Here is a 22,986-nt window from a genome sequence, read left to right as displayed (position 1 = left end):
GCGTCCGTATGAAGGACCATTCAAGGTGCTCGAGCATGGCTCTGCCACCTTCGTTTTGAACATGGGGGGTCGTCCTGAGACGGTTTCCATTGCGCAGCTGAAGCCGGCGCTCGTGGACATTAGCCAGCCGGTCCAACTGGCGCGGCCTCACCCTCGAGGTCGTCCTGCGTCCCGGCCCTTACCCCCAGCGTCCCCGCAGCTTTCTTCGCCTGGCAGTGTGGTTCCGGTTCCTGCGACCGCCGTGGTGCACACACGGGCTGGTCGTTTCATACATCCCCCTGTCCGTTTCGTGCCTCCGGTTCTTGGGGGGTGGGTCATGTGGCGGTACCCGGGGATTAGGCCACTCCCTGGATCATCCCCGTCAGCACAGGTTGGACAGGGCTGGAGAAGGGACTAGTGCTAGGGGGTTTGCCTGAAGGGGCTAGAGAGATAACTCGTGCTTGAGACTGAAGAGAATGTGGATGTTCTGTTGCTGCATTAAATTACTGTTAATGCCTACCTGGTATCTTGCCTGATTCCTACTGCGTCCAGACCCACTACAATATCAACAAAAGGAAGGAAATATTAGTCGACCATAACAATCACAAGGCAAACTTTAATTCCGTGCTGCAATTGCATCCAACTAAGTCAAGGCCTTTGGAGTAGAAGCAGAAAAGAGTTGCTGGAATAGCATCAGGGAAAGAGCATCACAATTATTTGGGAAACAGGCAGTGACTGGAGACATACATCATGGATCCTTGGGATAGCCAATGGATTTGGATGGAGCGAAAATAGGAACAATGATGTTGGTGACAGACTTGACGTCGGAAGGTTTGGAGACGAGGAAGAGAGGATGAGTGCTGCACCAATGAAATGTTATTCATCTTCAATTTAAATGTTCAAACAATGACAATCAAAAGATTTTGCAGTCATTCCATATATTCTTTTATTTTATCCCATTATATCATTTGCAGGGTCAGAAGAGGTGACCCGTGATACAGCCTTTAAGGTAACTTACATTTTCCCTTACAGAATTAATACATCATTGCCCAAAAGGTAGAGATATGTAATAAAATTCGCTCTCACTGAATTAATGCGTAAAAAACACCAGAAAATATCACAAGAGCTGATCCATCGTTGACATGTAACAATGATCATTATATATCAACTAAACAAAGTGTTCCTATTTCCATGACAGGCTGGAGCAAAAAGAAGTTCGACTGACGTAAAGCAGAAATAAAAATCAATCCACAAAGTGTGATGTATCCTTTTCTTTGAATTTGTATACACAAGCTTTCAATCATGGCTCAACTGTCATATTAGTTTTAATAAAAACCCCTGTACACCTCAGAATGGAAATCTATCACACATTTATTTCACAATCTAAGAGTTCTGCTTATTTTTATTGAAGATCCCTGTGCTAATCACTGACCTGAGACATAAGGCAACAGCAGGCAGATTTGCTGAAGGTAGCAAATAGAAATACAAAATATCTCCAGGGATGGACAAGACATTGCACAAGTGATTACGACATTGGTAATCTACTTAAGGAAGAATGACGTTAAGCTACAACATGTTTCATGGCATTTTAAAATCTCATTTGCAAAAGCCACACATATTATTAGACCGAGAGTCAACAGCCACAAAACTGAAGAAAAATAACTTAGAAATACAGAACAACTAACCAAAAGGTTTTGTTTTTTTTAGCTATAGCAACGTTCATTGAGTATCCGTCCATTTTAAGCTACCAAAACTGAAATATAATACATTCCCAACTCTCCGGATGTTAATTTATTTATTCATGTATTTTTTTTTCAATAAATTACTTAGATATTCATTTTGAAAGAGCATTTTAAATGAAAAAAAATCAAATTTCTGTTGCAAATACAATATCTTCAAAGGTTACCTGAGGCAACTTTGTGAATCCCACTGAAATTTTACCGTAAATTAACCAAAATGTTTTCTTCAATAAGTAAAGGGAGAAACATCATGGACTTACACATTGATGAACTCTTTTTGAAATTCAGTTAAGCTTTTCAAAAATTTGAACATCATTAATTGCTTTGTTATTGAGAGTTTGAAACACTCTTAATCCTCTTTTCCCCATTAACACAATTGTTTTTATAACTATTTTCTCTAATGTAAAGTTTTTTGGAAATGATTATAGCAGAACTACCAGTATAGAGCAAACAGGTCCACGGTTTAACATTTCTTTCACAACATAATACAGCCAACAGCGTATTATGTTGTGAAAGAAATGTTAAACCGTGGACCTGTTTGCTGCCTCGGGTAGATATAAAATATCTATGGCTTTAGTGTAGATGGGGAAAAAATGTGGGCATATTAGACTGAAGGGTCCATTTCTCAGTATAAGGGTATGACCATTTTGTAGGGCAAGAGCAACTGAGTACTGAGCTATTGTTGACTCAGCCAACGTCACAAGCCAAAGACCTGATTGTTAACTCATCGCTGTTAAAGGAGCTGGTTATGTTTGGTGCATCAACCGTGGCGGTATTTAAATCTGCCTGAGAATTACCCCAAAAAGACAAAATGCTAGAGTAACTCAGCGGATCAGGCAGCATCCCTGGAGAACTTGGATAGGTGATATTTCTGGTAAGGACCCTTCTTCAGACTGAAGAATGGCCATAGATTTTTTTTATAGTCAAGCTTCTGGAGTTGGACTTAAACCTATGACTCAAATTTTTCAACAGATGTTTCCAGATATCTGCCTTTTTGGACAGTCCTTGCATGTGTTTCCACACAGGTGGAAACAAAATATTTGATGTCTACATTCTTCTACTCTTAACAAGGCATTTCTTTCATTATTTTGCATTGAATGGGTATTAAACGAGAAAGGCGATGTTTTAAAAAATCCTCTCAAGAACAAATTCTATACTATGATTAACCTAAAGCATACTGTACAGAAAATAACATATTGCCTAGCTATGCCTTATTCCTTTCATCAATTTATGAATTCATCGCAAAAAGAGGAAGTTAAAAACTTAACCAACTGGATTAAGTTCCAAAATTAATAATTTTAGGATTATCAGAACACATTACAAACTTTACATTAAGTCAGAGACGCTTTCTTGACTATAGTTTAATAACTGCGAAAAAATTAATACTTAAATTTTGGAAAAAAACAGTAACCCCCACAACTAAAATGTGGATTACCGAAATGACCGAGACCTTGCATTTGGAAAAAATAAGGTTTGCCTTAATTGACAAACCAGATCTATTTTTTAAAATATGGTCTCCATTTATTGAATTTTTAAAAAAGTAAATGGGTTTGTCACAAAACTAAAATTTAAAACTAAAGTTAAAACTTGAGTTTAGGGTTGGATGTACAACTATACTCACTAACTCCCGGATCTATCCCCATAATCTTTATGTTTGTAATTCTCTTTTTTCTTTGCTTTCTCTCTATTAGTTTATAGTCTTTTTTTTTCAGACTCTTTTCATCTTTATTTTTTCTTTAAAATTTTAAAATTGAAGCTATGTAAGAACTCTATAACCAGTTTGTCATTTATTATTATTTGTACATATGCTTTAAAAAACTTAACACAAATGGAATTTATTGTCCTGTGTATGCCAGAAGAGCATTGAATCCATTCACAATATCAAAGCTAATCCTTCATCCTGTGGGATCACTACCTAAATCTAGCTAGAAAAAAAAAGTCAGATTAAAAGCAAGAGATTTATGGCAGCAAACATAAGGTTGCAAGCTGTGGAATTCCCCAAGAGCAAGTGATTGAGACAGACACTTAAATCAACATGTAAGAATGAGACATGACAGAGTTAAAGGATTAAAATGTGAAAAAGCAAACAAATGGGATTAGAAGTACTGTGCATATGGAGAATAAAGCAATGTTAATAACTTAGGCTCGTGCTGCAGTATTGCGCAACTCAAATTAATCTGTCATGTAACAGATCTGTGCGTTTATTGTGACAAAAGGGTACAAGTGTAATTTACAGTGTAAACTAACACTTGACTTTAATTAAATTCAGTTAATAACTCAGACCTTCACATGAAATTTAGGGAAAAAAGATGTAGCAGCAATTTATATTTTTAAAGCAACTTTCTACACCTGAATGACTATCTTTGATATCTGAGGGCGAGGAGGCGGAAGATGAGTTGGGACTGGATGTGCAGGAAATGGAGCAAACGGATACAAGTACCCCATCAACCTGGGGGGAGAGGAGGAGAACCACATTTCCTGACAGAGGAGGACATTTCATAAGTCCAAGAGTGGAAAACCTCATATTGTGAGCAGATATGATATGGTTTACATTAAATATAGACACAAAATGCTGGAGTAACTCAGCGGGTCAGGCAGCATCTCTGGAGAAAAGGAGTAGGTGACTTTTCTGGTCAGGATCTTTCTTCAGACTGAATAGTGTGTTGTCGGAGTTGGAGATAGAGATTCTGAAAAGTGTTAGAAATAGTCTGGTGAATTTGTCGGCAGGGTAGAAGTTTGTCTGTCTGTACGGAGTTTGTACGTTCTCCCCGTGACCTGCGTGGGTTTTCTCCGAGATCTTCGGTTTCCACCCACACTCCAAAGACGTACAGGTATGTAGGTTAATTGACTGGGTAAATGTAAAAATTGCCCCTAGTGTGTGTAGGATAGTGTTAATGTGCGGGGATCGGTGGGTGGCGCGGAATCGGTGGGCCTAAATAAATAAAAGTTGCTGGCAACGGTAGATGTTTCCAGATATGTTTTTTTCAGTGGGAGATAATACCAATACAACTTACCAAGAAACAAAATGCTTTAAACCCCAAACTAAAATTTCCTTCAGTTTATTAAATGCCATAATTGTTTGTGCTAGAATAACAGATCATTCAACAATACCACACACGATAGGAAGGAATGAATTGTCATGAAACTCATGTGGCTGAAACTAACCCAAGACATTCAAGGGCAATGTACTCTTCCAGTTTGATTACATTTCAATTAATGACACCAATCACTTTAAACTTCCATTGAAGCTGTGTGTGAACTAAAGTCAGAATTAAGAAAGTAAGGTTCAATAGCAAAAATTAATCTACCCATAATTCATAATAATTCCAAATATGAACAAATGATTTTGTTATTTAAGAGCTTAGTACAATTGTGTCAAGAGAACAAGCTCCCCTTCAATGTTAACGCGACAAAAGAGCTAGTTAATGGCTTCAGGAAAGGGGTGCATGCCTGTCAGCATCAATAGTGTTAAGCAGAGATAGTCGAGAGCTAAGTTCATAGGTGTAAATATCACCAACAATTACTCCTGGACCAACACATTGAAGCTACAGTCAATCATACGAAAGCCTCTATTTTCCTCACAAGACTAAGGAAATTCAGCACCTCTTCAATGACACTTACCAACATTCACAGATGCTTTGCAAAAAACATCCGATTGGGCTGCATTACTAATAATAATAATATTCATTTATTGTCATTGCAACGAGTACAACGAAATTAAAAAATAGCCAATCCTGACGGTGCGTAAAAATATATATGCAATAAATGCAAAAACAAATAAATACAATTATATTAAGTACAAAAGATTTTTTAACAGTGTTGCCTAGTGCAGAAGGTAGTGTTCAGTTCTCGTATGGCCCTGGGGTAAAAACTGTTCTTTAGTCTGTTTGTTCGGGATTTGATCGATCTGAAACGTCGACCAGAGGGCAGATGAACAAACAGACGGTGGCCGGGGTGGGATGGATCTTTTATTATTTTGCCTGCTCTACTGAGGCAGCGTAGGCTGAACAGGTGCTCCAGGGAGGGCAGTGTGCAGCCGATGATCTTCTGGGCCGTCGTGATGACCCTCTGAAGGGCCTTCCTGTCCTTTTCTGAGCAGCTGGCATACCATGTGGTTATACAGTATGCCAGCACACTCTCGATGGAGCAGCGATAGAAGGACATCATGAGCTTCTCCTGCAGGTTGGTTTTCCTGAGGATCCTCAGGAAGTGGAGTCTCTGCTGTGCCTTCTTCACTGTGGTGATGGTGTTGGTAGACCAGGTAAGATCCTCTGCGATGTGCGTACCCAGGAACCTGAAAGCGGGTACCCTTTCCACACAGACCCCATTGATGTAGAGTGGGTCGTATTCTACACTGGTTTTCCTAAAGTCAATTATAAGTTCCTTTGTTTTGGAGGAGTTCAGGACAAGATTGTTCACTGAACACCATGCTGCCAGCCTTTGGATTTCATCCCTGTAGGCTGTCTCATCCCCTCCTGAGATGAGTCCAACCACAGTCGTGTCATCCGCAAACTTGATGATGGTGTTGGTGGGATGGATGCGCAGTCATGAGTGTAGAGGGAGTAAAGGATGGGGCTCAACACACAGCCCTGTGGTGAGCCGGTGCTCAGTGTAATGGTGGAGGAGAGGTGAGGGCCTATTTTGACGGTCTGGGGGCGGTTGGTCAGGAAGTCCTTGATCCATTGGCAGATGGTTTGGGAAAATCCAAGGTCAGAAAGTTTGGTGACCAGTCTGCTCGGGATGACCGTGTTAAAGGCAGAGCTGAAGTCGAGGAAGAGCATCCTCACATAGCTCCCCTTGGTTCGGCAACAAGTCTGCCCAAAACAGGAAATTGCAGAGTTGTGGGTGTAGCCCAGTCCATTGCACAATAGTATCTCCTTCGCATCAACTCCATTGACACTTCTAGCTGCCTCAGGAAAGCAGCCAACATAATCAAGGACCATTTACACCCTGGTCATAAATTTATCTCCCCACTCCTGTTGAGCAGATCTTACAAACCTTGAAGATACAAAAGCTTGAAAATGTTTGACACTTTCTGACTAACACTATAACATCAGGTTTGCACGACCTGTAATACGTGTAACGGCTTGTTTGTGTTCATGCATAGTATCATTTGACTGGATAACTTGCAAACTAAGTTTTTCACTGTATCTTAGTACGTGCCATTAATAAACCAACACACACTTCTAAACTGTTTCTGATATTCAATTAATAGATTTTCTTGACTCTTAAAATGATAACGTTTAAACATTTGGATAGGTTAACATGTTTAAGATGATGTAACAGAGCTTTTTGAATGGCTCAAGACTTCAACTATTAAAATGTCTCAGAACAAATGTTTTTGGACAGAAAAGCTCTCATGTGCAAGCAGCATCACAATTCCGCTCAGTATATTTGGCTGTGGTTGAAAATGAGTGTTCTGACAAATAAACACACCAGGATGTCAGTGAAACAAGTACAGTGACTTGGGCGGGGGAGGGACGGAGGGAGAGGGGATTCAAGGGTTACTTGAAGTTAGAGAAATCAAAATTCATACCATTGGGTTGTAAGCTGCCCAAGCAAAATATGAGATGCTGTTCCTCCAGTTTGCATTTGGCCTCACTTGGACAATGGAGGAGGCCCAGGACAGAGAGGTCAGTGCGTGAATGGGAAGGGGAGTTAAAGTGTTTGGCAACCGGTAGATCGAGTAGGCCCAGGCGGACGGGGATTTAGAACTTGATACACATAAGCCCTGAAGTTTGTTTGAATACCTTCATAATCAAGTTCCTTGTGTTGTGACTGAAATACTAGATTTTTACAACCTCAACCCAAGAGAAAGGCCATTTTACAATTAGCCAATAGGTGACACACTTAGTCACAGCATCTGTATGGGACAGGCAGTCCAGTGGTCTTCTCACTCATTTAACTTAATTTACTCCTGTATATATGAAATCCATGTATATTATACCAGCTGAGTCTTCAGTACAAATTTGAATAGTATTTGCACAAGTGAGAAATTAATCACCATAAATTTATATAGATTAAAGGAAACGTCGCATAGCAAGGCAATAAGACTGACAATGTGGTACGGATCTCTTGAAATGTTTCCAAACGCTGATATATAACAACTGCACTACCCAAGCTTATCTCCACAGCACATAATGCACTTAACAGAACAAAAGTCACAATTTTATCACTTGACCCATAACCTCAGCTTTCTTGGTAATATTTCAGATTTCCACCACTTTTTTGAAAACTGCTATACGACTTAGTACACAGTTTTTTTCTAATTTCAAGGCGTGTCATAATTGGTTCTGGATGCCCTAATGATAGAAAGTAGTTTCCAAAACCTTCATTAAGGTCTTGGATCCTAATCATCTCACACAGCAAGATAACTCCACCAATCACTGGACTATTCCCTCCCCCGCCTCTCTTCCAGCTTCCCCCCACCACAATCAATCTGAAGAAGGGCCCCGATCCAAATCGTCACATCTCCATATTCTCCAGAGAATTGGCTGCCACTCCCGTCACTGGTGCGGGTCTCGCCCCCCCAACTGCACACGCACGGATGCGGCGGTCATCTTACGTAAGTATTAAAGTTTTAAAACAATTTCGGTGGGCCTAAAATTGTCACGCTATCATGTGCCGTTTTGGTTGTCTTTCGAGAACAAATACATCCACATACCCACAAACAAGATGAGTGTTTTAGTAATATATAGATAGATGTATGCCTTTACTTATTTTAGCCCCCTTAATTTTGGATGATGGACATAGTTAAATAACAAAATAATTTAATTGTAGAATTTTCTTACTTTCCAAACGGAGCACCTAAAGGACCTAAAGGAAACTTTTTTTCTCAAAACACCCCTCACTGTTTACAGTATTATTTACAGTATTATTCAATTCAATTTTATTAAAATTCATTTTTTTCTTTTGTGGGTGTATATTTTCTGGTGGAATATCTGACATTTCAAGCGTCATAAGTAAAAAAGGTTTCTACAGTAATTCTGACAACTTCATCACATTAACAATGTATTAAAATATCTTTCTGCAAATTTCAGGTGACTGATAGGATGGAACATGTAAAAGGTAATTACATTGATATTTTGACCCTGTCAATTTATTCAACCTCAATGCCCTGAATGATTAAGGCAAGCAACCCAAAAGCTTTCTTTACCACTATTTTTGTTGCTACTTTCAGAGATCCATGCTTGGACCCCACACTTTCCCCTTGCATCTGACTTCCCAAAATGAGGCACCTCACTATTTCATGGATTAAACGCCATCTGCCATTTCTCCTCCCTGACGAACATCTTACTGTTATATATAGGCAGCCGCATTAAAGAACAGATTACAGTAAAACTCAAATAATCTACTATAACGATGGGTACACATCTGGCTCACCAGCCAATCTTTTACATGCTCCCGAATCACCTAGAGTCAGATTCTAGGTGATCCTAGAGATCCTCCCCCACCACTGCAAGTTCCTCCGAGGGCCCTGGAGAACTGGTTATTGCACTCGATAGAATTCTTAGCACATTTCTGGCTATTGTTTTTTTTTTTAAATCTTTTCTTTTTACGATCTTGCAGATTTTTGTGCAAGTTCAGTATAATTTACGTTTTTTGGTGTTGTCTATGTGCTTATGGTGTAGCTGCAAGCAAGGTTTTCATTGCACCTGTGCCTCAACGTACTTATGCATGTGACAATAAATCGGATTTGACAAGTCTTATTATAATAATCTTTGACACCATAAAAACTAATTGAAAGTGTGTTGGGGAATTAGAATAATAGTCTGGAAAATCTGCTTATCCAGTACCAAAGAACCTAGCATGCCAGATTATTGATGGGTGTAGCTATTCAAGCGGGTTTAAGGAACTATAACACAAGCAAATTACTATACAATGGATCAATCCAATTCATGGCAAGTAATTTGCAAAATACCCATAACAACAAAGCCAATGCAAGAAGTTACGTGATCAATCACTGGAAGCGTCTATATTGTCTACATGTCTAAATGTCTAAATTCATGCTTTGGCAGTATTGGTAATATTCTTAATACATGCAACATTTAGACAGATACATGGATAGGGTAGGTTTAGAGGGATATGGGCCAAAGGGAGGCAGGTGGGGTGCATGTAGATGGAGTATGTTGGTCGGTATGGGCAGGTCGGGCTGAAGGGCCTGTTTCCACGCTGTATGACTATGTTATAGGCTCAACTTTGCAGCTTAAACAAAACAGAACATCTCTTGACTCTTAGCAAAATTAAATAATTCGCTAATTCCACAAATAACATTAAGGGCTAAAACACATTGTTTCTCCTGAGCAAGATGTGTGAATAAAAAAAAGTTCACAATTATTTTTCACCTACTGAATTGCATCGCAATAACTGACCTCACTTGCATAGCCCCATTTAGAACAATATGTTCCCAATCATTTGCCTTAACATACAAGTGCTGATCTGCCTGGAATTTGAACACATTTTCAATTCCTCAATTCTGTCTGGAACAATATCCTGGAAATTACTAACTACAGGGGGAAATTCAGCACATAAACCTCAGCCAACTAAACTAAGAACAAAATTTATTAGTAACTTAAGATTTTATTTTAATGCAGATGTTGAAGATCTAAAAAAACAGAAAATGCTGTTAACACAGCAAGTGGCACAGGATCTGTTGAGTGAAACAGTGTTAATGTTTGAGGCCATGGACATTTTGTCAGAACAGCAAAAACAAATTAGACGTTGTAGAAGGGATAGGGAGAAATTAACAGAAATTTCTTCAATTAGTATGGTTGAATTTGCCATCACTATATGCAGTTTCTTTTCAAATGTGTAAACATATTACCAAGGTAGCTCTAGCCCCCCCCCCCTCTCCCCCATCCCTACAGAAATATTCCCAAAATCCATTTTATGACAGGTGACTGATAGGATGGAACATGTGAAAGGTAATTACATTGATATTTTGACCCTGTCAATTTATTCAACCTCTTTTTTAGCAGTCTGATTCAGAAGGCCTTTGATAAGGTACCACACAGGAGGCTGCTAAGGAAGATGAGAGCCCATGGTATCAAAAGGCAGATATTAGCAAGGATATCAGGTTGGCTGGATGGCAGAAGGCAAAGTGGTAATTAAGGGGGCTTTTTCTGGTTGGCTGCCAGTGACTAGTGGTGTTCCACAGAGCTCGGTGCTGGGGCCGCTGCTCTTTACGTTGTATATTAATGATTTGAATGAGGGGTTTGAAGGCTTTGTGGCCAAGTTTGCGGATGATACGAAAATAGGTGGAGGGGCAGATAGTGTAGAGAAAGCAAGGAGTCTGCGGAAACACGGATAGGTTGCGAGAGTGGGCAGAGAAGTGGCAGATGGAATAGAGTGTAGCTAAGTGTGGGGTCATGCATTTTGGTAGTAGGAATAAAGGCATAGATTATTTTCTACTAGATGAATGTTTCCACTAGTGGGAGAGTCTAGGACTAGAGGTCATAGCCTCAGAATTAAAGGATGATCTTTTCAGAAGGATAAGAGGAGGAATTTCTTTAGTCAGAGGATGGTGAATCTGTGGAATTCTTCGCCATAGAAGGCTGTGGAGGCCGTCAGTGGATATATCTATGGCAGAGATTCTTGAATAGTACAGGTATCAGAGATTATGGGGAGGAGGCAGGAGAATGGGGTTAGGAGAGAGAGATAGATCAGCCATGATTGAATGACAAAGTAGACTTGATGGACTAAATGGCCTAATTCTGTTCCTATCACTTATGATGATGGAGCATTCAATCAAAATTAATCTAGCAAGGGAGAATGAATTAATCTAGAGGGATACGTGCCCTTCAGACACTGAAGCTATAATGTCTAGGCAGTGGTTCAAAAGAGCAAAGAGAAAAATATTCTCCCAACTATTTATTATATTTTGTAGACCCAAGTGTCACTGGCAAGATCTACATTACTACCGATAATGTAGTGGTGGTGGGCTAACCAATTGAACTATTGTAGTCATTCTGGTGAAAGTAATCCCATTGTACTCTTGAAGACCCAATTGCAGGATTTAGACCCAGTATTTATTTCCAGATTAGCATGGAAGTGCCTCGGAGGAAAACACTTTTTGAAAATCTGACACATACCAAAACATGCACTTCTGGATACGTTAGTAGGAATATTTTTTTTAAGAAGTAGGCAAATTAACACAGATCCTCACTTGAAAGAAAATAACTGCTTATCCACCAATTGCCAGCTATCCTGATATTGTATTCCATAATTAATTATTTTCTGCATTCAAATTTTCAGAATACGTCTGCCATATAAACATCTATACCGACACAAAGCAGTTCATGATTACAGTAACATATCTTCAGAGCCATAAAAAAATGCACATAAAATACAAGTCACCACTATCAAGTCAGTGAATCAAACTGTGGCAAGAACATTACCTTTCACAATAAAGATTTAAAGGCACGGCAGATTCAGATGAAGGCTTCTATTTGTCGTAATATTCATGCATGATTTCCCTGCTCTATTCAAATAACACTTGCCCTTCCTTACAAATATTTAAACTGGTTATGCATTCAGACAATTAAGGATGAGGAAATTCACAATTTTAATACAAGAAAAATAAAGGGTGTTATGAACAGTTGAAAGATTCAGAACACTAGGCGGCTTACCTGAAACCCTTCTGTTTAATCTGTTAATAACTGGTTCTGTAAAAAGTAAACAAAACAAAATTAGTTTTTGCTCAACGTAAACAGCAAATTAATTTACTGACATTAGATAATAATCTTCCAATTGCCAGCACAACATCCAAGAACAGATTAAACATTAACATTGGCTGCTACTTATTTTAACTCAAGTACAACGCAAATAATATAATAAACTTAATGTCTGATTTTAAAGAATACTGCAGACTAAAGCCCACTTGCCCATTCATGCTTCAACTCCAAAAACAAATGTGAAACTACATATAAACATCATCAATTTAAAGCCGACACAATATACTGAAGTTCAGTGCATTAAAATCTAAGTATGTGGATTGGCTAATTTTCAAATTCTAATGTTCCTATCACAAATTGAAGAAAAGCACATGGTTCAACTGTGTTACCAAAATTCAAGCGTATTACTGGACTGGAAGAAATTGTCAAATACTTATCATCTACACTTGCTCTGCTTGAGTCTTTAGTGGTAAAGGTCACAGGTTTAGGAGGTACTGCTGGAATAGTATTGACGGGTAACTGACGCATTTTGTAGATGGTACACAAAGAGAATTGATGTTTTTTGTGGCAGTTGGAATGCCGAACAAAAAAGCTCCATTGAGCTTCTTTGGTTGTGTGGCACTTATCCAGCCAGGTGCTGTGCATTCACGCTCCTGACTTGAGATTGTTGTTGAGCATTTAAGTCTTTGCTCACTTGGTATTTGCTCACAAATCATAATCTCAAAACCTTAATTTAAAGAAATTAGCCTTCATCACTACATATTTAACTGGAATTGAAAGATTATTATTTAAAACTAAAGAGAACATATTTCTTTGTAACAACATTTAATGTTATCTGGGAAACACCTTCACTTTGATCATGTTCCAAGGCTCCATTGTTTTTTTCTTAGAAACAATTAATCACTATAATTCCAACAAATAAATACATCAGATATTGGCATTTAGCTCACAACCAATTAGAAAACAGCACAATCCTTTAAATTTACTACTGATGCTCAAAGCTCACTCTCCTTCACCCTTGTGCAAGTTTATATTTTCTTCAAAGAATTCTGATCTCAGTGGAAAGAAGAATATCTATTTGAATTATAGGTACATGAAGTGATTATTGCAGTGATTTGGAGTAGAAATGCCCCCATAATTGAGAAACTATTTCTTTTATTTTTAATCCATACATTTAACTGACACCAGCATCTATTTCAAATCAGTGCAGAGTTATACAGCATGGAAATTGGGACTTCAGCCCAACTTGCCCATGCCGACCAAAATGCCCCATCTACAATAGTCCCACCTGCCTGTGTTTGCCCCATACCTCCCTAAACCTTACCTATCCATATACCTGTCCCAAATATATTTTAAATGTTGATATAGTACCTGCCTCAACCATCTCCTCTGGCAGCTTGTTCCATTTACCCACCACTGTTTGATTCAAGGGCCAGAAAAAAGTTTGAAACACACTGATCAAGATGGCATGTGCAATCATGAAAAAGATTAGAGCATACAACCTTTCCATCACAAAAATTCAACTTTTATGTCAGAAGCACTGCCTGTTTTCAATCCTACATTGGTTCTTTCAAAGTTAAAATGAACTGGGCTTTTCCAAAACGCCCCTTCACTTATTTTATCATTTATACATTTTGTAATGCCAAACTCTTTCTCCTCCACAAAAACCCTGCTGGACAAGTTAAAGTTTTTAATTTTCCCATCACAGTATTTAATTATTTAAGTGTAGCTATTAATAGGTTAGCTAACTTTTCCAAGCATTGGAGTTATACATAATATAAAGGAAGATGGTTGAGTTTGTTGAGAGGTCAATCATTCCATCTCCAGGATATCTCAGGGCAGAATCCAAAACCCAACCACCTTCAGGGCTTCCATCAATGACTTTTCTTCCATCAGAAGTTTGGAAGTGGGAAAGTTTTCCAATGATTGTGCAACATTAAGTTATACTAGACCAAGTGGACCTGTTGGGCCCAAACCTCTCCTGCATTGGTGCAGCACCCTCTCCTCCCCCACCCCTCCCTCCCCCTCCCCAACTCCATCCCCCTCAAACCCCCTTATCCTCCCCCCTCCCTCCCTCCCGAGGAGATAGATTTAAACTTTAAAATGTGAACAACTAAAAATATAACACCGATTTCAATGAAACTTCTTTCATTAGCACCAAAGGGACAATGGTGAGCAAGGTGGGCGTAAAATTGTCATGCTATCGTGTATCGTTTTGGCTGTAGTTCAGGAACAAACAAACAAGAGTTTCAGTATATAGATAGATTATACCATTTGTAACATGTCAAAAAATGAAATAGTCACACCAGCATGCAGCAAGAGCTTCGCAACATTAGGCATGGGGTGCTAAGTAGTATGTAATATTCATACCACAGAAGTGCCAGACAATTCAGTCTTACATTGTATCTAGATCTAACCCCGACCCAAAAGCACTATGGAAGTACATTGACCAGATGAACTGCAGTGGTTCGTGACTGCTCACCTTCTCCCCTGTCTTGTAATAAATACCATTGCCTATGTGGAGGACAGATGGGTGGATGACTGCCTGGTCAGCTTGGACCAAATGGCCTTCAACAGGATATCTCTCCAAAATGGGCTTTGGGGAGGGAATCAGGAATTGGATCCAAATGCTCTACACCGATATCCGTAGTGTAGTCCAAATCAATGGGTGGGAATCAGACAGCTGCCCCGTCAGGTCTGGAGTCAAGAAGAGCTGTCCTCTCTCCCCTGTCTTGTTCATCTGTTGTATTGAACCTTTTGCCAAGTCCATCAGGAAGGAGGTGAGCATAAGAGGAGTGACATTGCCAGGCAGTGGGGGCACTCACGTCAAAGCCTCCCTGTACATGGATGATGTCGCCGTCCTCTGCTCGGATCCAGGGTCAGTCCGCAGATTGATTAGCATCTGCGACCAGTTTGAGTCGGCCAAGGGAACCAGGGTGAAACACAAGAAGAGCGAGGCCATGCTGTTTGGCAACTGGCCCGACCGACCTTCCGCCGCCTTCACCATCAAGCTTGACAATAGACAATAGGTACAGGAGTAGGCCATTCGGCCCTTCGAGCCAGCACCACCATTCAATGTGATCATGGCTGATCATTCCCAATCAGCACCTCGTTCCTGCCTTCTCCCCAAACCCCCTGACTCCGCTATCCTTAAGAGCTCTAACTAGCTCTTTCTTGAAAGCACTCCGAGAATTGGCCTCCACCACCTTCTGAGGCAGAGAATTCCACAGATTTACAACTCTAACTGAAAAAGTTTTTCCTCATCTCCGTTCTAAATGGCCTACCCCTTATTCTTAAACTGTGGCCGCTGGTTCTGGACTCCCCCAACATTGGGAACATGTTTCCTGCCATCTAACGGGTCCAGCCCATTAATAATCCTATATGTTTCAATAAGATCCCCTCTCATCCTTCTAAATTCCAGTGTATACAAGCCTAGTCGATTCAGTCTTTCAACATACGACAGTCTCACCATTCTAGGAATTAACCTAGTAAACCTACGCTGCATGCCCTCAATAGCAAGAATATCCTTCCTCAAATTTGGAGACCAAAACTGCACACAGTACTCCAGGTGAGGTCTCACCAGGGCCCTGTACAACTGCAGAAGGACCTCTTTGCTCCTATACTCAACTCCTCTTGTTATGAAAGCCAACATTCCATTGGCTTTCTTCACTGCCTGCTGTACCTGCATGCTCCCTTTCAGTGACTGATACACTAGGACACCCAGATCTCCTTGTACGTCCCCTTTTCCTAACTTGACACCATTCAGATAATAATCTGCCTTCCTATTCTTACCACCAAAGTGGATAACCTCACACTTATCCACATTAAACTGCATCTGCCATGCATCCGCCCACTCACACAACCTGCCCAAGTCAGCCTGCAACCTCATAGCATCTTCCTCACAGTTCACACTGCCATCCAGCTTTGTGTCATCTGCAAATTTGCTAATGTTACTTTTATTCCCTTCATCCAAGTCATTAATGTATATTGTAACAGTCGGCAACATTCCTTGACTTCTTGAAGGTGCTGGGGATCTGGCTCGGGGGGGGGATGGGGCAAGTGACAAGAGTTGGCTGGAGCGGATAGTAAGGTGGGGAAGAAACTGGAGCTGTGGAAGCAGCTCTATAACAGGAAAAAATTTGGGCATCAGGTATGAGGTACGCTCTCAGGGCTGCTGTACTTGGTGCGTGTGGGCCATCTCCCCCCCCCCAAAATGAGGGAAGGGAGTCCACGCTAATAGGCCGCATGAGTAGCAAGGGTGGTGGGTAAATTTGTGTAAACGGTATTGAATGTACGTATAGCCTCCAAGAATGTCAGACGAAGTTTAGTAAGGATCATGTATTGGATATATTTATTTCTTGAATAAAGTATATGTTGAAATTAAAAATAAATAAATAAATACCTTGCCAGTATTGACGACATAACGATTTTGTGTGCTCTGCATATAAACTCAACATCAACGGAGCTTTGAGTTTTACTTCAACCTATACCCAAAAAATTGGTCTATCGTCATTGATAAGACACCAGTTCTATTGACGAGAATTTGCCAAGAGTTGATTTTTAACACCTGGCCAAGGGGAATAAATATGTCAATGTAACTAGTCTGATAAAATATCCATTGCAATATCAAGTAATTAGCTCCAGAGAAAAAAAACATTATTTTATTAAAACAGTATTGAAATTTTGGCACTGCAAAATGTCCTTTTTCTTAATTTGCCTGCTAAGTTAAGTTAGGTGATTTCTTCAGGGAAAGTGATAGACAATAGACAATAGACAATAGGTGCAGGAGTAGGCCATTCAGCTCTTCGAGCCAGCACCGCCATTCAATGCGATCATGGCTGATCACTCTCAATCAGTACCCCGTTCCTGCCTTCTCCCCATACCCCCTCACTCCGCTATCCTTAAGAGCTCTATCCAGCTCTCTCTTGAAAGCATCCAACGAACTGGCCTCCACTGCCTTCTGAGGCAGAGAATTCCACACCTTCACCACTCTCTGACTGAAAAAGTTCTTCCTCATCTCCGTTCTAAATGGCCTACCCCTTATTCTTAAACTGTGGCCCCTTGTTCTGGACTCCCCCAACATTGGGAACATGTTTCCTGCCTCTAATGTGTCCAATCCCCTAATTATCTTATATGTTTCAATAAGATCCCCCCTCATCCTTCTATATTCCAGTGTATACAAGCCTAATTGCTCCAGCCTTTCAACATACGACAGTCCCGCCATTCCGGGAATTAACCTAGTGAACCTACGCCCGCAGTGGGCCAAATGACCTGCTATCATACTGTTCGACTCGGAAGTGCCATTTACAAAAATGATCACATGAAAACAATTTTACATGCTGGCAGATAATCAAAAAGGAACAAGTATGGTTTGTTTTACAAGTTCAAATAGTTTTTGAAACTCCAGACATATTATTCCATTTTAACAGTTCTTAAAAAATTATATCCGACCATCTTTAACTTGTAGTCCTATTTCCTATATGACAAGGTTAAATAACAAATCTTTCATGAATCATAGCATGTCCAAGTTCCAAGATTTTCACAATCAAAATCCCATTTTTTATTTCTATCTTAATTAACATGCGTAATTACCATCACACATTTTATTAACTATAGATTAACGTACACCATCAAGGACTGGATTTCAACACGTTATACTGCTGTAAACGGCCTCTATTTGAACCAATGTTGCTGCTTATAAAAATTGCCAGCTTCATTTAACTAAAAAAAAACCTCACTGTAGACTCAGAGCATAGTTTGGCTCATTCAGTTCACGGATTTAAAATAAAGTAATGCACCACCTGGTGTTCTTATGCCATGGCATATGAACACAATACCAATTGGACTTAACTAGAAAGCTGTTCTTGTAAGTTTCTAGTTTCTATTGGATTGGACACCAAACATATCGCCCATCTGACTGCTTCCACATATTATTAATGGAGGGACAGGCTACAAAACCAGACTGACATCAAACCAGATTTAGTATAGGTTTCAGTTATAGTTATACTGATCGGAGCTCACAAAACAGAATTGTTTAGTTGCATCATGATATTTCAAGGTCGCAAAAGAAATACACAACCGTAACAGTCAATTTAAGCTGCAGCACCGTAAATTAAACAAATCCAAAAGTATGTTTCCAAGAGTGATCACACAATACCCAAAAGATTATCACTCGCCACAAACATCTTTGAAGATCAAGCAAGACCTAGTAGCAATAATAACATTGCAGTGTTTCAAAGGCACCTTATGACCTGATCTGGTTGGTGTTCTGCACATACCTTCATCCTCCATTGAAGATGCGACAGATTGAACAAACTGGAAGTCAGACAGAGTAAACTCTGCAGTGGTGAAATTCTGAAGAAACACTGCAGTACTGTTTCTTGTAGTGGCTTAAGGATATATATGTGCCAATTGATAGCATTTAAGATATTAATATACTGAAAATGTACCATCACAATGGCATTCCAGATTCTGGTTTACCATTGACTTAAAAAATTTGAGCTATAATGATAAACTCCAGTTACATTCATCCTCCCAGGGAATTACATCTACCCACATAAATAACAAATCAAAATGGCAGTGTCAGCCTTCATCAATGCTATTACATTCCATTCAATATACCAATAGAGTCACAATACATCATCACAATGGGATTCTTTAGATTCTGCTTTACAATTGGCTTAACAAAATTGTGATGAACTCCAGCCTCATTCTCCCCAGGAATTACACCCATGCTGTTATATAACAAGTCAAAGACTGGTAGTCACCCGTTATGACTGCTGGGTGACGATTTAATCCACAAAAACAGGAATTATGGATCCATTTTATGATTTTTCTTAGACACATGTCCTTTGGCCCATCAAATCAACCATCAACAGAATCATTCAGTATTTCACAACTGCTTAAAGTCGATAAGTGATAAAGGGTGATGAAAGAATGTTGGCCAATGATTGAAACCTGTTTGATCACTTCTCTACTATGTCACAAGTCATTTGTATGTATCCAGAATGCTTGACCAGGCTATTCTAAATACAATTGAAAATCTAAATACAATTGAAAGTACAAGGCCTAACCACAGAGAAATGGAGCTCAAACCTTTTATGAAACTCAATGATCCATCAAGCCGATCATGATCTCTTGAACATTATGCCTAAACTCTTAAACCTTTAACTTTCCAACAATCACTGGATCTCCTGGGAGGGACATTGTTTAAAAAAGGGTCAATAAAGAAAGAATACATTAGTTAAATTCTCTCTTAACCCGTCAAGAGATGTAAGTAATCAAGCAGATCATGCCATGCATAAACTAGCAATTCATTTTCTTTCTGTACAATGATAAACAGAAGAAGAGTACACCATACAACCTCCCCACCCCGACCCCACAAACCATATCCCATTCATATAATGCCTGGCAAAATGATCCACATTGTCTGATGCTTCATTGCTTATGCACCATTTCAGTGACACCTTGATTTCCTTCAAAATGAGTTTACATGCGCAGTCCTTTATATCAGCCATATTCCTCGATATTTTCAGTTCTAATGCATGAGCTAAATCCGAAACAACGATCAACCGTGTGCTGCTGCTTGACCCGCTGAGTTCCACCAGCAGTTTGCTTTTGGTCCCCAGATTCCAAAATATGCAGTGTCCAGAGTTATCATAATACTGATTGCAAGAACTTGGTAACTATGATCTGCAGTTCTTCGGTAGTTCACAAAAAATTGTGTCAGGTGTAAAAATGATCTCAAATAATATGCTGGATGAAAATAAGTTGCGCTTTTGGTGAACAATTAGTTATCCTGCCACAATTCATCAAGAATATCAAGAAAAATTGCACTAAATTTGGGAGGTCATGTTGCAGTTATACAAGACGTCAGTGGGGCTGCATTTAGAGTATTGTGGTCAGTTCTGGGCACCATGTCATAGGAAAGATGTTGTCAAGCTAGAAAAGGTAGGGAGGTTTACAAGGATATTGCCAGTACTTGAAGGCCTGAGCTATAGGGAGAGGTTGAGCAGGCTAAAACTCTATTCCTTGGAGCGCAGAAGGATGAGGGGTGATCTTATAGAGGTGTACAAAAGCATGCGAGGAATAGATCAGGTAGACGTTTCTTGCCCAGAGTGGGGGAATTGTGAATCAGAAGACATGGGTTTAAGGTGAGGGGGGGGTGGAATTTAATAGGAACCAGAGGGGTGACTTTTACACACAAAGGGTGGTGGGTGTATGGATCGAGCTGCCAGGGGAGATAGTGGAGGCAGGAACTATTGCAATGTTCAAGGAACATTTAGACAGGTACATGGATAGGATAGGTTTCAAGGAATATAAGAAAATAACTGCAGATGCTGGTACAAATCGATTTATTCGCAAAATACTGGAGTAATTCAGCAGGTCAGGCAGCATAACATAACACAACAGAGCTTTATTTGTCGTTCGGTACCGAAGTACCGAACGAAACTACATAGCAGTCATAGAAAAAAAAAAAGAACACAAGACACATAACCCCAACACAGACGTCCATCACAGTGACTCCAAACACCCCCTCACTGTGATGGAGGCAACAAAACTTCCCCTCTCTTCCCCACGCCCACGGACAGACAGCTCGTCCCCGACCGACCCGCACAGTCCCCGCACCGGGCGCTGAAACGTCTCGCGGCCGAACCGGGCGATGAAAGGCCCGCGACCAAGCCTTGCGCAGCTAAGTCCCGCAGCCGAGCCGCACCAGCGGTGAAAAGTCCCGCAGCCGAGCCGCACCGGGCGGTGTTAAGTCCCGCAGCCGAGCCGCACCGGGCGGTGTTAAGCCCCGCAGCCGAGTTGCACCGGGCGGTGTTAAGCCCCGCAGCCGAGCTGCACCGGGCGGTGTTAAGCCCCGCAGCCGAGTTGCACCGGGCGGTGTTAAGCCCCGCAGCCGAGCTGCACCGGGCGGTGTTAAGCCCCGCAGCCGAGCTGCACCGGGCGATGTAAAGTCCCGCAGCCGAGTTGCACCGGGCGGTGTTAAGCCCCGCAGCCGAGCTGCACCGGGCGGTGTTAAGCCCCGCAGCCGAGCTGCACCGGGCGATGTAAGTCCAGCGGCCAAGCCGCACCGGGATGTAAAGTCCAGCGGCCGAGCCGCACCGGGGGATGTTAGGCCCCGCAGCCGAGCCGCACCCCGCGCCGTGAGGAAGAGAAAAGTTACCCACCCACACCCACCCCCCACACACCACCACCCCCTCCCACACATACACAACCAAAAAAATATATATAAAAATCATCCCAACACCGACACTCAACAAAAAAAAGACGGACAGACTGCTAGTCAGCCGCTGCCGTTAGGCGCCGCCACGTGACAACTTTGACTCCCCCTCTGTGCAACTTTAGATAGTTCCTCTGTCCCTCCCTTCCCCTCCTCCTTCCCAGATCTCCCTCTATCTTCCTGTCTCCACCTACATCCTTCCTTTGTCCCGCCCCCCTGACATCAGTCTGAAGAAGGGTCTCGACCCGAAACGTCACCCATTCCTTCTCTCCCGAGATGCTGCCTGACCTGCTGAGTTACTTCAGCATTTTGTGAATAAATAGGTTTAGAGGAAATATGGGCCAAATGAAGGCAGGTGGGACTAGTGTAGATGGGATATGTTGGTCGGTGTGGACAAGTTGGGCCAATGGGCCTGTCTCCACAGTGCATGACACTATGAAAATACCAATCGATAAGATACTGCTTCACCATTATTATGGATTGTCCATTCCTCATGGAACTGCACAAGCAGGGAGATCTTGTCCACACATTTTCCTCATAATATAAATCAGCTATGCAGAATGCGTCCCCAAATCCATACTGGTTCTCAGGATGGATTTCTTCAGCAAGAGCTTGGAGTCTTTCCAGCAGGACCCATATAATTGCCAGCCATGCTCAGCAGAAACTTTTTTGTAGTTGTCACACTGCCCTGTATCCTTTATTTTTATGTAGAGCAATTATCTTTCATCTTTCAGATCCTAGCATATGTGGCTTCCTTCCCAACAGGTGCAGAAAAGTTATTCAAGTCTGTCTTGAGGATCGTATTGGTGTGCCAGGCACAAACACTGATAGTTTTGACACTTTCCAGATCCTCTAAATTTTTAGACCACTCCACCCTCCCCTCCCCACATTTTCTAACACAGACAAGCAGCCGAAAGGCAAGAATTTTACCAACTGGTAAAGATGATTCCCTTACGTTTGCAGTCTGCATATTGGACAAGTAACTGATTCCATCATAGATACTATAACAAGCCCTCTTTCAAACTAAATTTGAATTTCTCTGGACAAGTTTTCCATTACACCTGGGCACATTTGCTGGCAGATTTCTGGACGACAACTCCAGCCAATTTGAACTCGAGTGTAAAACTTGCCTGGAGACACAAGAGACAGCAGATGCTACAATCTGAGCATAAAACAAAGTCCTGAAGGAACTCAACGGGTCAGGCGGCATCTGTGAAGGAAATGGACACACAACATTTAGGGTCAAGACACTCGAATCTGAAGAAAGGCTTGACCCAAAACTGCCTATCCACAGATACGTCCCTGACCAGCTGGGATCCTTCAGCGCTTTGTTTTTCACTTGGTTTTTCATTGTAGTTAGGGGAGTTTG

At 41.0% G+C, this 22,986-nt stretch overlaps 1 protein-coding gene across 1 annotated transcript in view; it reads right to left on the bottom strand.

Moving 5' to 3' along the window:
* Window positions 1-22,986, bottom strand: part of prkar2aa (protein kinase, cAMP-dependent, regulatory, type II, alpha A) — a 150,928-nt gene that overhangs the window by 102,650 nt on the left and 25,292 nt on the right. Inside the window, exon 2 of the mRNA XM_078414225.1 lies at window positions 12,347-12,382. Coding sequence (XP_078270351.1) covers window positions 12,347-12,382 — 36 coding nt within the window. The remainder of the gene's footprint in view (window positions 1-12,346; window positions 12,383-22,986) is intronic.

The sequence above is a fragment of the Rhinoraja longicauda genome, chromosome 17 (assembly GCF_053455715.1).
Source record: "Rhinoraja longicauda isolate Sanriku21f chromosome 17, sRhiLon1.1, whole genome shotgun sequence".
Classification (NCBI taxonomy): Eukaryota; Metazoa; Chordata; class Chondrichthyes; order Rajiformes; family Arhynchobatidae; genus Rhinoraja; species Rhinoraja longicauda.
The sequence above is the reverse complement of the archived record's forward strand: the minus strand, read 5'-3'. Positions and strand labels throughout refer to the sequence as shown.